Source organism: Coffea arabica, chromosome 6c (genome assembly GCF_036785885.1).
Source record: "Coffea arabica cultivar ET-39 chromosome 6c, Coffea Arabica ET-39 HiFi, whole genome shotgun sequence".
NCBI lineage: Eukaryota > Viridiplantae > Streptophyta > Magnoliopsida > Gentianales > Rubiaceae > Coffea > Coffea arabica.
Genome location: NC_092320.1, coordinates 50,000,179 through 50,013,912, shown reverse-complemented (window position 1 = coordinate 50,013,912; position 13,734 = coordinate 50,000,179). Strand labels below are relative to the sequence as shown.

Sequence of the window (13,734 nt, the reverse complement as noted above, 5' to 3'; positions counted from 1 at the left end):
TATCTTTGCATAATCCTTTTGGGAGCCTAAAACAAGATATTGTGTAGTTGGGTAAGGCCATCACTACTGCTTTCAAAAGCCCTTCCTTGCCTGCTTGATTCAGTAGTTTTTCTTTCCATCCCTTTAGTTTGCTGTTTATAGTATTCTTTAATGATAAAAAAAACTTGATTCTTTGATTTGCCTATAACCATTGGAAGTCCAAGATACTTTCCACTATATGCTTCCTTCAGATTTCCTAGCTTCCAACAAATTGCTCTTCTAATGTCCAAATCTGTATTTCTGCTGAAATAGGCAATAGATTTATCAAAATTCACCTATTGACCTGAAGCTTTTGCATATTTCTCCAGTATTTCCTTGAGCACCTGAGCTTCCTAGGGTGTAGCTTTGCAACAAAGCAATGCATCAGCTGCAAAGAAAATGTGAGAAATTTCTGGACAGTTCCTACCCATATTGATTCCTATAATAGCCTTATTAGCCACAGCTTTAGCTATCGTGCAAGATAATCCTTCAGCACAAATTAAAAACAAATATGGAGACAAAGGATCTCCTTGTCTAATGCCTCTATTAGGCTATACATAACCCACTTTTTCACCATTCAAGTTAAAAGAATAGGATACAATAGAAATAGAATTCGTAATCCATTTGATCCAGAGAGGAAACAAACGCAATTTGAACATCATTCTACCTAGGAAAACCCATTCTACTTTGTCATAGGCTTTGGACATATCAAACATAATAGTCATGAATCTTTCCTTTCCTCTTCTTTTGTTTTTAAGGTAGTGCATGACTTCATGGGCTAGGATGACATTGTCTAAGATTTTTTTGCTTGAACAAAGGCAGACTGAGAGTTGCTAATGCATCTGGTTAGAACTTTTTTTAGCCTATTAGTAAATATTTTGGAGATGATCTTTGGATAGGACATTACAAAGGCTAACGGGTCTATAGTGGGATAAATTTTGTGGATGTAGCCACTTTAGGAATCAAGGTAACAAAAGTTTCATTAACAGCTTTAGGCATATATCCACTATGAAAGAAACTCTTGATATGCCAATATTTTTGAAAGAAAAGAAGAGACATACCATTTTGACAAGGGGCCTTATTTGGATGCATTGAAAAACTGTAGCGTTGATTTCCTTTTCCTCCACTGGTTTAACCAAGTTCTCATTCGTTTGAGTAGAAATTGTGTAGGGGACTTCATTCAATATCTCATCAAAGTTGTCAAGCTACAAGGATTTGAAGATGTTTTGATAGAAGCTGCATATTTCCTCTTCCATGTCTTTCGTGGTTTCATACCAATTTCCATTTTTCCTTTGGAGGCATGAAATTGTATTCTTCTTTCTTCTTGCTCCCACAGATGCATGAAAATAAGCAGTGTTCCTGTCCCCTTCTTTTAACCACTTACTTCTTGCTTTCTGACAGCAATATATTTCCTCCTCTTTATCGGACTTGCTTAATTGTTCATTCAGTTGTTTTATAGTTCTTTTGTTACCAGGATTTTTAGGCTCCTTTGCTTCTTCCAATTGCAGCTTCAATTATTTGATCTTAGTTCCTAAGTTATTTTTCCTCTTTTTGTTCCACCCTACCATTCTGCATGCCCTTGTCTTCCTTGTAACTTTGAACATTTTTTTATCCTTGTTGGTGTCCAGACTAGGCCTCACTTGTGACATCTCACACCTTCTCATCCTGCGTCCATTTTTTATAAAAACAGAATCTTTTCCAGATTGTGTTCAACCTTGAGTCAGTATATAACATCAAGATACAATGATCTGAGGCCTCTTTCTGAATATGTTGACATTTAGCATTTGGAAACTGTTGACACCACTCAGTACTACACAAAATTTTGTCCAGTTTTTCATTAATCTCTCCATTCTCCTCCCATTGATTGCAGCATGTCCAAGGCTTCCCTAAAAACCTAAACCTATGAGATTGTTGCCTTTTATGAAGTATCTAAAATCTTTAAAGCTATTCTGTTTCTCCTTCCCTCCCCCAAATTTTTCCCCGTTTGATTCAATGTCATTAAAGTCCCCAACAATGATCCATTGCTCTCCCCAATTCTCTTTTCTTGCTAAATTTTTAACCACTGCTCTTTCCTGATTCTATCATCCACACTTGCATAAATTCCTATGAAGTACCACTTACATTAATTCTCCTTGTCATCAATTTTGACTTCAATAAAGAAACCAGCATCTCTCACATTTATCACCTCTAAATCCTTATTCCAAAAAACTACTAGTCCACCTAACTTATCTAGGAAGTTCACTACATAACAGTTATCAAACTTTAAGCTTTTCCTTCCTACTTCCATGTGCCTCTTTTGATTTATAGTTTCACATAAGAAAATAACTTCAGAAGAGTGGAGGTTTATTACCTTCTTGAGCTAAGGAACTACCAAGGGGCCTCCTGCACCTTGGTAGTTCCACACCATAAATCTCATTTGGATGGCGGAGGCATTTGGGGATTAGCCCCCATTTCCCCTCCTTACAATTCAATTCCTTATTTTTCTTCAGCATTTTGCTCCTTTGCATCTCAGGTTCATTTCCTGTCATTTACACATCCTCATCTTCCCATGCTGCTTTCCTTTTGACAGGCTACAGTTGTTGAGTTTTATTTGTATTAGGGATGGCTAAAGGTTGCCTCATTGTGTTTGGCAGACGTCTTGTCTTTGTGCCTCTCTTTGCCACCTTGTTCTGCATTTGGTCTATTCCATTTTCCTTACTTCCTCCTATCATCATTTCCATCTTATCTCCCCCTGAATGTGAACTTGCTCTTGGTTAAGCCATCAGCTTGTGTATATTTTCTCCCTGCACTGTTTTTGCATTCATGGCCTTTATCTCTGAATTCTTTTCCACCCCCCTTGCATCCCCTTCTTCTCCTATCTTTTGTATCCTCCAACCTGAATCAGATGAGGTGTCTTTGTACGAGTCCACCTCCATTTTCTAGATTGTTTGTCTTTCACATTCTTTTGATGGTTCCTCTTGTTGGTTCCTTTCCTTCTTATCTCTCCCCCTACCATTTATATCATCAGAGAGGTTTGTAGATCCCAATTTCTTATATGTACTTTCCTAGTTTGAATGTTCATTAAGGGGTCTAGTGACTTTTCCATCCTCCATTTTCTTGTCCCCCTTACTGTTATTGTTGTACCGGAGCCCACTTATAGATCGTAGTGGTGATGCCATAATATTTCCAGCCTTCATCGATGCTCCAAATTGCTCATCTCTTTCGTTACTTTCACCCACACTATCATCCTTGCACATTTTGTCCCCATTACCAATTCTTCCGTATCTATAACAGAAGTCTGGGCACTTCTCATATTTAAACTCAGCCCAATGTCATGTTCCGTTCAATTTAACTTTTGTTCCCCTGGCTAAAGGTTTGGAGACTTCTAGCTCTACAAAAATCTTCATATGTCTTCCTTTCTTTCCTTCTCCCACTAGGGTTATAACTTCTTTCACCGAGTCAAAAACTTCACCCAACTTGAAACCCATCGCTTTGCATAACCAGTGAATTGATAGGTTCCAAACTTGTATCCACAAAGATACCATGTTAAAAGCTGTTGGGTTATTTTCCATTCTTGCTTCCCAACTTCTTGATAACAAAATCTGGTTATCTATGATCCATGGGCTCCCAAAGAGAGCTTTCTCTTGATCTATTCATTTTCAAAATGAAATTGATACAGATTTGCTCTTAGCTCTGTTATCCTTAGGTGCCTTGGATATATCCACACATGTGAAGTAAAGTTCTTTACTCCTATAAAGTTTGCCACTTTCTTCCCTATTATCTTGTCAATCAAACTTAGTCTGCACTCATCAATCCCTTGTTCAATGTCATCCACACTTAGATCTTCTCCTTCCTTTTTTACCCTCTGACTGATCGAATCTTTGCGAAGCTGCTATTATTTCTTCAGCCATTGTGAACTTACTATGAGTTCTCCGTACAATTCCACAATGGACTTGATACCTTGGTTTAACCTGTAGATGAGAGGGTAAACCAAACAGATTTTCAATGAGTACTTACTAATTACAAGAGAGATCAAAGACAAGATATCAGAAGATGAAAGAGAACCAAATGGAAATGAAGAAAAAAAAATCAAAAAATGAGAGTACTAGAAAGAAGCTCATAAACACAGAGCTGTAACTAGGTTGAGGTCGGTGTTTTGAGCTAAGAAATTTGCTGTTTGAAGGTAGGATTCATGACAATTGGCTAATAAATGCTTCCACAAAAAGTATACTAGCTATTCAAAGTATTTATCAACAGATACAATTAAGTGAGTGCTGGTTGGATCTGGATTTGGGAGTTTGGAAGATATCTATGAATGTTTGAAGAGTTTGAAAATTGGCTCGAAGGATGGTGGTTGAACTCATGCTTGAAATTTGAAAAAGTATGTCCTTGGATTTTTCCCTCCCACACCGAGAAGAGGCTCTCATTTAAAGAGATAAGCTCTCACTTAGGGAGAATCGTCGGAGTAAAGAAGTTCAGACATTTCAAAGGTCACAAATTGGTGACTTGATATAAAGAAAGGGCACTAAAAGCAATTTGCAAGGAATATTATAACTAAAACCATGCCATTGGTCAAATTATTAGAAACAAATTTTTGACAAAAAAAATTAGAAACAACTAAAAATTAAAACTAAAACACTTAGATTGAAAATTTTATTTTGCTTCCAAACAAAGGGAATTTTTTTTTTCCCAAACAAAGGGAAATTAGTGAGCCAAAATTTCACTCAAATTGAATAAATAAAAAATGTGGAGTGTTGTGCAACCATTTGGTTAGTTGAATCCCGACGATTCCATAGAAAATCTTTCTGAACCATATAGAAAAGCCTCTCTCCCGTCGTCTCTCACTCTCTCAGTTCACACTCTCAACCTCAATACAAACGATTAACCAAAAAAGCATCTCATCCTTTTACTTTTGATCGATCATGTCCTTTTTGCGACGCTAAACAAAAGGTGTTCTCTACCAACTCTTCGCAAAGGGTAGGGCTGTCATGTCTCTTCTTTTTCTTTCCCCTAATTTTTCCCTTCTATTTGCACTAATTATTTTTTGTCAAAAATTTCTGTCCAATATTTTTGGATATTGTTTGAGTTATGGGTAAAATCATGTCATCCTTATTTTAGTTGTGGGTACAAATTTTGAGGGGTTCGAGAGTGGGTACGGTTTTGGCGTTGGGTGCGGGGCGAAGTGAAGGCTTAATTGGCTGTGGTGGTCGGAGTGGAAGAGAGGTAAGAGGTGATTATGGTGCAGGTGTGACGGTGAGTGGTTGCAAGTGAGGAAAATAGTGGGTTAAGTGGTGCTGGGTTGGGAGGGAATTAGGAAATGGTGATTGGGGGTTTAATTAAGAAAGTAGATAAGTTAGAAGGTGAAGATTGTTGTTAGGTGAAAAAATGCCCTTATTTCCTTTTTTGGGTTGAATTTTGGTAAATTGTTATGGGAATTTCAAGAGAAAACTTCATGTCCGTGACTCCATCACTGACCTAATGTCGGTTCTCTATTCTATACTGGCCTCATGTCCGTTCTTCGCTCCCTTACTGCACCCTCCCTCTCTCTCTAACATTAACTCTCAGATGCGTACATCAAGTTGTGAAGAGATCGCAATAATTTTCATAAGGCTTAATGGGAATTGGGGTATTTGAAACCAGAGGAAGAGGAGATTGTAATGGTTGTAATGGCAGCCAAACGGTTAGACTATCTTTGATATTTGAAAATTATTTGCTTTTCTTGCTCAATTTTTCCATTTCTTGCTTTAGTTTCTTTGTTGAGAATTTATTTACAAAATTAGGGTTAGAAATTTCAGGTATAAGGGTAATATACTGCTATTAAGTGGGTTATTTTTCTACCATGAATTTGGGCTCATTTCAAGCATTTAGCGTTAAAATTCTTTATTCTTGGGTAACAAAATCTCTAATTTTAGTCAAATCTAAGGTGGCCGTCTCAGATCTCCAGTTTAAGATATGATTTTTCCAAGTTTTCCGAACATCTATTTTTGGATTTCTACAAAATCCACATCTCATATTGTGAATTAGCCTCTGGAATCCCCCAGAAGGAAGCCCTTATGGTGAATGTGAACTGAAAAAAGACAATAGCAACAAATATATTCGACTAGCAATCTTTGTCTCGGCTATATTTAGAACATTGTGCTTGATATCTAAGAGAAATTGGTGCCCAATATTTTCCTACTTCCATGGCCTCTTGCCTCTTTTCAGCTACTTTGTGGGTCTGTTTGGATGTTCATTATAAATACTTGCCCAAAAATATCAAACTGTTTCATTTTTTCACCTGAACCAGAGACGAAGATTGGTAGTTTGAAAATAAATGTTTGGATGTATAGATGTAGCTATTTGTCAAAATTAAAATATGTTTATTAGCCGAAAACAAAGTGTAAATAATATGTCCAAAATAAGAAAGTAGGTTATACAATTCGAAGCTGTTTACATATCTGCCATCCGGTCCACATGACATCTGGACTATTTGAACCAATGTTCAACCAACAAAAAATGAGTGAGCTTTATCCGGCCCATATTCATTAATCATAGACTACTCAGTTATCTGTTAAAAACGGTTCTGGTATATTGGCTACTAGACTCCTAACTTGGTTGTTCCTGCTTATATATTTATTGTATTCCGTCGGTTATTCATGATTGGATTCTTGTATTTGTGAAAGGATAGAGTTGAAGTGACTGAATTAAGGATCCGAGACTCCTCCGCCCTTCCATGTTCTGCCCCGTCCCATTGGGCACTGGAGCCTTAATCTGTGCAGACAGATGCACCTTCATGAATTTCAAGCTAAATCTGAAAGCATTGACCTGAAGATTACTGCAATCAAGCTGATTGGTGAGAAAAGATTGTTTTGAGCATTCGAATGAGATAGTATTTTTTGGTTTCATGTTTTACTTCTTCCAAAATTTTCTGCTTTTATGGAAGTAATTGGTGTTCCTTACACTTTCCATTGGCTGTTAAGCAGCAAAAGTATAACAATTCTCCGTTCGAACTTCAGCTTCAAATCTGGCTTGGCATTAACTTCATTTCGAAATTTCTGTTCCACTAACACAGGTTAAAAAATGGCAATGGAAGGTCATAGGCTTTACTAATTCTCTCCAAATATTGACTAAAATTTCTAAGCACTGTTAAAAATTATTATCATAATCTGGAAAAAATTACTAAAGTTTGGAAATTAAAAGGGTCCTTAATCTTTTTTCAGTGTGTGCCTAAGTTTGTGAGATATTTTTGCCCTTAAAAATCTAATACTACTCGTGTGAATGCATTTTTGGCTATCTTAACACCCGAAATGACCAAAAAAGATACAATTTTATGAGTTTGGTAACCATTTTGGCTTAAAAACAGTTTAGTGATCGAATGGTGCAATCTTAAAAGGTTGAGTGACATATTTTGCCATTTGCTCAATAAGTGACTCATTTTATGTCCTTGTACCTACATAAGGTTTGCTCGATCAGAAATTGATGGGTTTAAAGAAACCTAATTGCTTGCACTTTAAATTTTGTAAAATCATTGCCTTTCTTGAATCCTAACTCCATTAACGTCTTACTTCGACTAGTTGAGTGGATTTGATGCAGACGACGTACGCCATGGATCCACAGAGCCAAAACACATCATTGCAACGGCTTCAAAATGTTGAAAAGGTAATCAATAAATTAGAGAATTTATTCCTCAAACACCTAATCTTTTAACATTTCTATGGCTATGTTGTTGATTTTTGGCTTCACAGAGAATAGTTAGGGTATTGGAGTTAGCTGGCAGCGTAATGGACGAACTGGCAAACCCTAGCGGTCCAAGAAAGGAGCTTGTTAATAGTCACTGCAGTGAATTTATGCAATTGATCAAGGTCATGATCTTCTTCCTGATCAATTTCACTACGATATGCGCATATTGCTGTCACGAAATAGGCTTTTATGTACACATGATTTGTGAGAAGGGGATATCTTTAGGATGTTTATATGAAGGGGAAGAGTTAACTTCCAAACAGAGTGAACTGAGAACTTTTCATCCAATTGCATAAAGATTTTCATTTATAAAATGTGTGCTGTTTGTCATAAAAGCAAAACAAAGCAGTATCTTTGACAATGTAGAAGTACCTTGTAGTACAATTTGCTTGCTTTGCAAATCTAATTACTGTGTCAATATTGTGAAGCATTAATCCCAAGTCCCTGTAGAGATGGTCAAATGCTATTGTGGTTGACTAGTCGTGGTGGCAAGGGAATGTGGTAATTCTTATTAGTTATTACCAGCAGTATGCTTTTTTCCTTAAGCTGGTAAGGTCTAAAAGTTACAAGTAGGGTTGCTCTGGGGTTCTGTGAAAGGTTTTAGCTTGTTGTAAACACCTACGTCATCTTAGAAGGTAATGGTGGTAGTTTCAATTTATGGCCACAGAGTGCTGAAATACTTGAGTTAGAACTGAATCAGTTTCTTTCCCTGTCAACAAAGCGAAAAGAAAAAAAATGGTTAGAAATTTTTGAATTAGAGTTGAATATATTTCTGAAATTTATGTAACCAAGAGTTCAGAGTTCATGTGGGGACTAGACTACCACCTGCAAATTTTACCATGGGTTCAAGGTTAACACTCTGGAAGGTATATCTATGTTTACATCTTTGTTTTCTTGAGTTTTATTTCGCTCTAATGACCAAACCATGAGGATGGAATTACAATTTTTTGTTTTTGTAAGTGATCAAGTCATTGCAATTTATTGCAATAAGTCAATTGCTCATGGTTTTGTTGTCTAAGGAAAGGCTATGCTTTTTGTCATATTGTTAGCTTTTGTTGTTTCTTTGGGATTTGTTTTGGAAATGCTGGTTAGAAGGATGGAAATCTTCTTGTTTGAGATTCAGATTGTTAACAATTCCTGCATTTCTCTGCAACCAGAAGAAACATGAGATTTTGTTCTGTTGCTTCATATCTTCTTTTGTTTGTGTTGTCATTTGGAAAGACAAAATTACAAGCAAGAAGATGTAGGGTTTGACAAATAATACCTCTGGCATATTGAAGAAAAAGTAAAATTGTTCTTATAAGCCCTTAAAAAAAAAAAGATTGTAGTTCTGCATATCCATTATTAAGATGTGTGGATCCTTTTTTATCTTGGTAGTTGGGCATTTTATCCACTTGTCCCTGCTCAATAGCATTGGTATAGGCTTCATATGTTATGATAGTAACGGCAATCGTGGGCTAAGCAGATGGCATTTTGCATCTCATCTTTCTAAACAGGACATCCAAGTGACACTGCGAGAAGAAATCAAAAGTGCCTGTGAGTATCGTCCTTTTGAGAAGTGTGACTACGTTCCAAGAATATCTAACGAGATCTGTTGCAAGAAACTGGAACATGTCATTGCACAGTTAGACGAAATGAAGCATACAATTGAAGGGTATCATGCTGCAGTTTGAAACTCTGTATGTTTTAGCATTCACCACTAGGTTGCTTTTATAGGATTCCTGTTATTTGAGGTTAGGATAATGGATTTAGTTGGTCTGCAAGGACATTTGATTATTTATAGGATTCCTGTTATTTGAGGTTAGGATAATGGATTTAGTTGGTCTGCAAGGACATTTGATTAGCTCTGAATGTACGCTCGTGGCAAGTAGATTTCCTATTTGCTTCTTCAGTAAGATTAGGATCGACGTAAACAAATTGTATTACAGAGCTTTGTATATATTTTTACGTTAAAAATGCTTGGTATGAAACACTTCCAGAATCTGTTGTGCAACAACGGTTAGCCTTAGATTACTACATGCTGCATATGGCATTGTGTGATCTTGTTGTTTATTCCATAAATCCCTAGCGTCTTGGTCTTGTGCACCATTCTAAAAGTTGATTTTAGAGATGTTTTTACCACTAGTACAGGATAGATGAATTTCTGCCATCTTTTAAATGGTCCGCTGCATTGAAACATGCTCTTTATACAACCTTACAGCGCGTGGTCTGTAATATGATAATTGTTGTGGGTAAAGGCATCTTCTGGTTGGTGCTGAATGCTGATTTTGTTCCACATGCAGGAGTTCTTGACGAAAAAGATTTAAATAATATGTTTAAGCTGCCGTCTTCTTAGCTTTTTCAATTACTTCTGTCTGATCTTCTACGGTTTGTTGCCAATAGTTAGTTTTCATATTCTCCAAAACTCTTCAAGTTTTTTCCCGTTATTAACATTTCTAGTTTTTTTAACCTTTTTTTGTGTTTTTGGATGAGATCTGAGGAGTCGTTTGTAGAAGTTCATCAATGACTATCGCTATCATTAACTGTTTAATGATAATGGGTTTTTGTTGAAAACCATGAGTGTTTGGTAACGAAATTTTAGGCATTAGTTTTTACATTTTTTTTCTACTTCTTTTTCTTCTAAATTTTCTTTAATTTATTAATTTCTTCTAGTATTTTGTAACTTGCTTTATTTTTAATTAAAAAAATATGAGTAATATGGGTGAGTAAACATTGATTCCCTACTAAAAATTAGTTAATCACTATTATACCAAACTCATTAAAGCAACTCGAGTGGCATGGCCGTGTAATATTCATTACACGCATCATAAGAATGATACGTATAAATGCTATTGAAAAAAGGAGATAGTGGATTCTTTTTTAACAACAGATAAATTTGGTTAAACGTGGACAATGGCTAAAATTCATGATGAAAGTCAACGTTCAATTTTTTTTTTTCAACGGTCATTTTTTGGTTCTCTCTATATAAACACATAAGACACCTTTTTTTTTTTTATATATCTCACTATCTTACTCTATTATTTCTCCCTCTCTCTCTCTCTCTCTCACTCATTTTCTTCAATCTCTTTGTACAATTTTCTAAAATTTCAATATTTTGTGAACGGTTCAAAGGCAATAACAATGAAAATTAGTATTCATTATGTTATTATTTGTATTTTATTTGATTTAAATTATGTAATATTATGTTATGGAGTTCAATTAATTACATAAAGAATTATTTGTCACCGTTTGTCGGGAGTTTTTTTGGCAAATCTTGTAATCGGTTGTTTCGTATTGAATTAATAAAGTAAGTTTAAAAAAAAAAGATATTTTCACATTTAACGTATCACATATTTGTTTAATAATTATATAATTATTTTTCAGAAAATAACAATATATTATTTTTTAAGAGATAGAAAAAGATATATTGTTCAAACTCAAAAATTAATAATATTATTTTTTAGAAAATAAAAAAATCCAAAAGGTAAAAAATTTAATGAAAGTTAATAATTTATTTTTTAAAAATAGGATCAATACCTACCGAAACTTTTGGCATTAATACAAGTATACACAACTTAATAAAATATCAAATAAAAAATTCCTACCAAGCATGGATTTGAGGGCCATAGGGGTTCAAGTCTAGATCGGGATGTCAAGGCTATAAGGGGTCAAGTCTGGATCGGGTATAGGGTTTGTTTGGCAAAAGAGTTTTTGACCAAGTTTGTCTTCTACAAATTTTTTTTTAATAATTTTAACTATAGTAAAATAAAAAACTTTTCAAAATTTATAAATTATACACTTTAAAATACCCAAAACACGCAAAACAATTTCCCTTTATCCTTTCTTCTTCCACCTCAACCCACCACCACCTCTACCACCGGCTACCTCTAACAGCACCAGTTCCCATGCCGCCCACCTCCTTTTTTTTGTTCCTTTCTCTTCTCCCTCTCCTTCTCCTCCTCCCTCCCTCTCCTTCTTCCCTCTCTTCCCCTCTCCCTCACAACCTCTCTTTCCCCCTCGCCCTTCCCCGCCATCGTCCCTTTCCCTCTCCCTCTCTGGCCGACCTGGTCGCATGACCGGATTAGGTAGAGGGGGAGGGGGAGGGAAGGGGAGGAGAGAGGAGAGAAAAAATACAAAAAAAAAAAAGGGTTTCTGCTACTGCTTGTTCCAGCTGGGAGGGAGGGGAAGGGAGAAGAAGAAGAGAGAAAAGAAAAAAAAAAGAAAGAAAAAAGAAAAAAAAAAAAAGCTTTCCATTTGAAAAATTTTTCCTATAGCTTCTATAGTAAATTACAGTAAAATTTTAGACAAATATCCAAAAAATTCATTTGCCAAATGGGTAGTTTTATGCAGGCCAAAAGATACTGTTCTTGAAGCAAGAGTACATTATAGAAACTCGATCAAGCAAAAAGTGGATGATAGGATGCATAATTGTTATTAAATTTGTGAATATTTTCCTTTGATATTTGCCAAATATTGCATTATTAGGTAGATTTTACTTATATTTGATAATTGATGTTAATTGTAGATAAGTGGAGCGAAAAGTAGTTGAATGGGCAATTTTCCAGCATGTTATGAATTAAATTGGTGGTAGCATGATCAGGACCTGCTGTCAAGTCCAGAAAACTCGAGAAATTATCAATTACAAAGATTATCAATTACAAAGAGATGAACAAGAAATTATCAATTACAAAGATTTCTAGAATGTTTGATTATATAGCATATTTCTTTACAATTTTAAGAAAAAACTCTTCAATATTATTTATGAGACTCAAAACGAATCCATAGCATGGACGGATGAACATACTAAAATGATTAATTATTTTAAAGAAAAACTTAAGTCATTATCATGCCTAGGTATTCCTTACCCTCATACATTTATGATAGTAGCAACAGGCGCATCTAACTTAGGATATGGAGGAATACTAAAGTAAAAATTAGAAAATCAATCAGAGCAACTAGTTAGATATCATTCAGAAGCATAGTATGATCCTCAAAAGAATTACTCCACTATTAAAAAGGAAATTTTGTCTATAGTTTCTTTGCATTTCAAAATTTCAAGATGATTTATATAATAAAAAGTTCCTTCTGAGAATTGATTGTAAATCAGCAAAAGAAGTTTACAAAAAGATGTTGAAAATATAGTTTCAAAACAAATATTTACTCAGTGGCAAGGTATATAATCAGTTTTTTATTTCGAAACAGAATTCATAAAAGGGGAAGATAATTCTTTACCTAATTTTTTAACTAGAGAATTTCTACAGAGTCATGGATAAACAAAATGATTCTATAAAGCATATTAGAAGACAATATTATTCCTGAGCCAATGCGCAAAAAAGAAATCCTTTATCAAAATCGGAAAACGATCCATTATATTATAAAGCCAAATGGAGAGAGTCAGAGAATCCAACCATAACACATTTTCAAATATGACTAGATATCTCTTAAATCCTCCAGAGCAATTACTACTATTCGAGACAAATGTTTTTTGAAAAGAAGGAATATTCAAAGGTTTCAGATAATGCATCATTTCCTTACTCAACGCAGAAAAAAGGCTTCCCGTTACAAGAAATGGATAAAACAAGAATTACGAGAGATGCATAACATTATTTGTTGACATCCTGTAGAAAAATGAGCAAAGGAAACTTTTCAAAAGTTTTGTTAGTCAAAGATTATGAGATGAAAACTACTTAGATCTCTACTTCAAATACATTTCAAGTTCTTTCATATTTTCATCCATTATCATATGCTCAAACCACTCAAACTCCACCACCATCCTCTAAGAAAAACACCGAAGAAAAAATCCCAGAAAATTCAAACTCTTACTTCACTAAACCAATTACTCAACAGATTACTCTCACCAAATTCAAAGAACCTCCACCCTATAGTTCTTATTAGCCCTTACTAATAGAATATTTCCAGAAGGATGCCAATGGTGTATCGAAGACTATCAAATCTTATGAATTGATTTTATTGGACACAAATTCCGTCGAAATTTCTTCAGTTCCAGACAGAAAAGATCCAAATAAAATTTCTCATTCC

General features: G+C 35.1%; 1 protein-coding gene across 3 annotated transcripts; it reads left to right on the top strand.

Moving 5' to 3' along the window:
• Positions 1 to 4,722: 4,722 nt before the first annotated feature.
• On the top strand, positions 4,723 to 9,697 carry LOC113694255 (mediator of RNA polymerase II transcription subunit 11-like). 3 transcript variants are annotated; one of them, XM_027213151.2, is made up of 5 exons: positions 4,723 to 4,974; positions 6,665 to 6,829; positions 7,551 to 7,635; positions 7,722 to 7,838; positions 9,213 to 9,697. In XM_027213151.2, the coding sequence occupies exons 3-5, from the start codon at positions 7,564 to 7,566 to the stop codon at positions 9,387 to 9,389; spliced, it is 366 nt and encodes a 121-aa protein (XP_027068952.1). In that variant the 5' UTR covers positions 4,723 to 4,974; positions 6,665 to 6,829; positions 7,551 to 7,563; the 3' UTR covers positions 9,390 to 9,697. The 3 variants fall into 3 exon arrangements, with proteins under 3 accessions (XP_027068952.1, XP_027068953.1, XP_027068954.1); XM_027213152.2 differs by having other exon boundaries at positions 6,660 to 6,829; XM_027213153.2 differs by having other exon boundaries at positions 4,725 to 4,974; positions 7,570 to 7,635.
• The last annotated feature ends 4,037 nt before the right edge of the window (positions 9,698 to 13,734 follow it).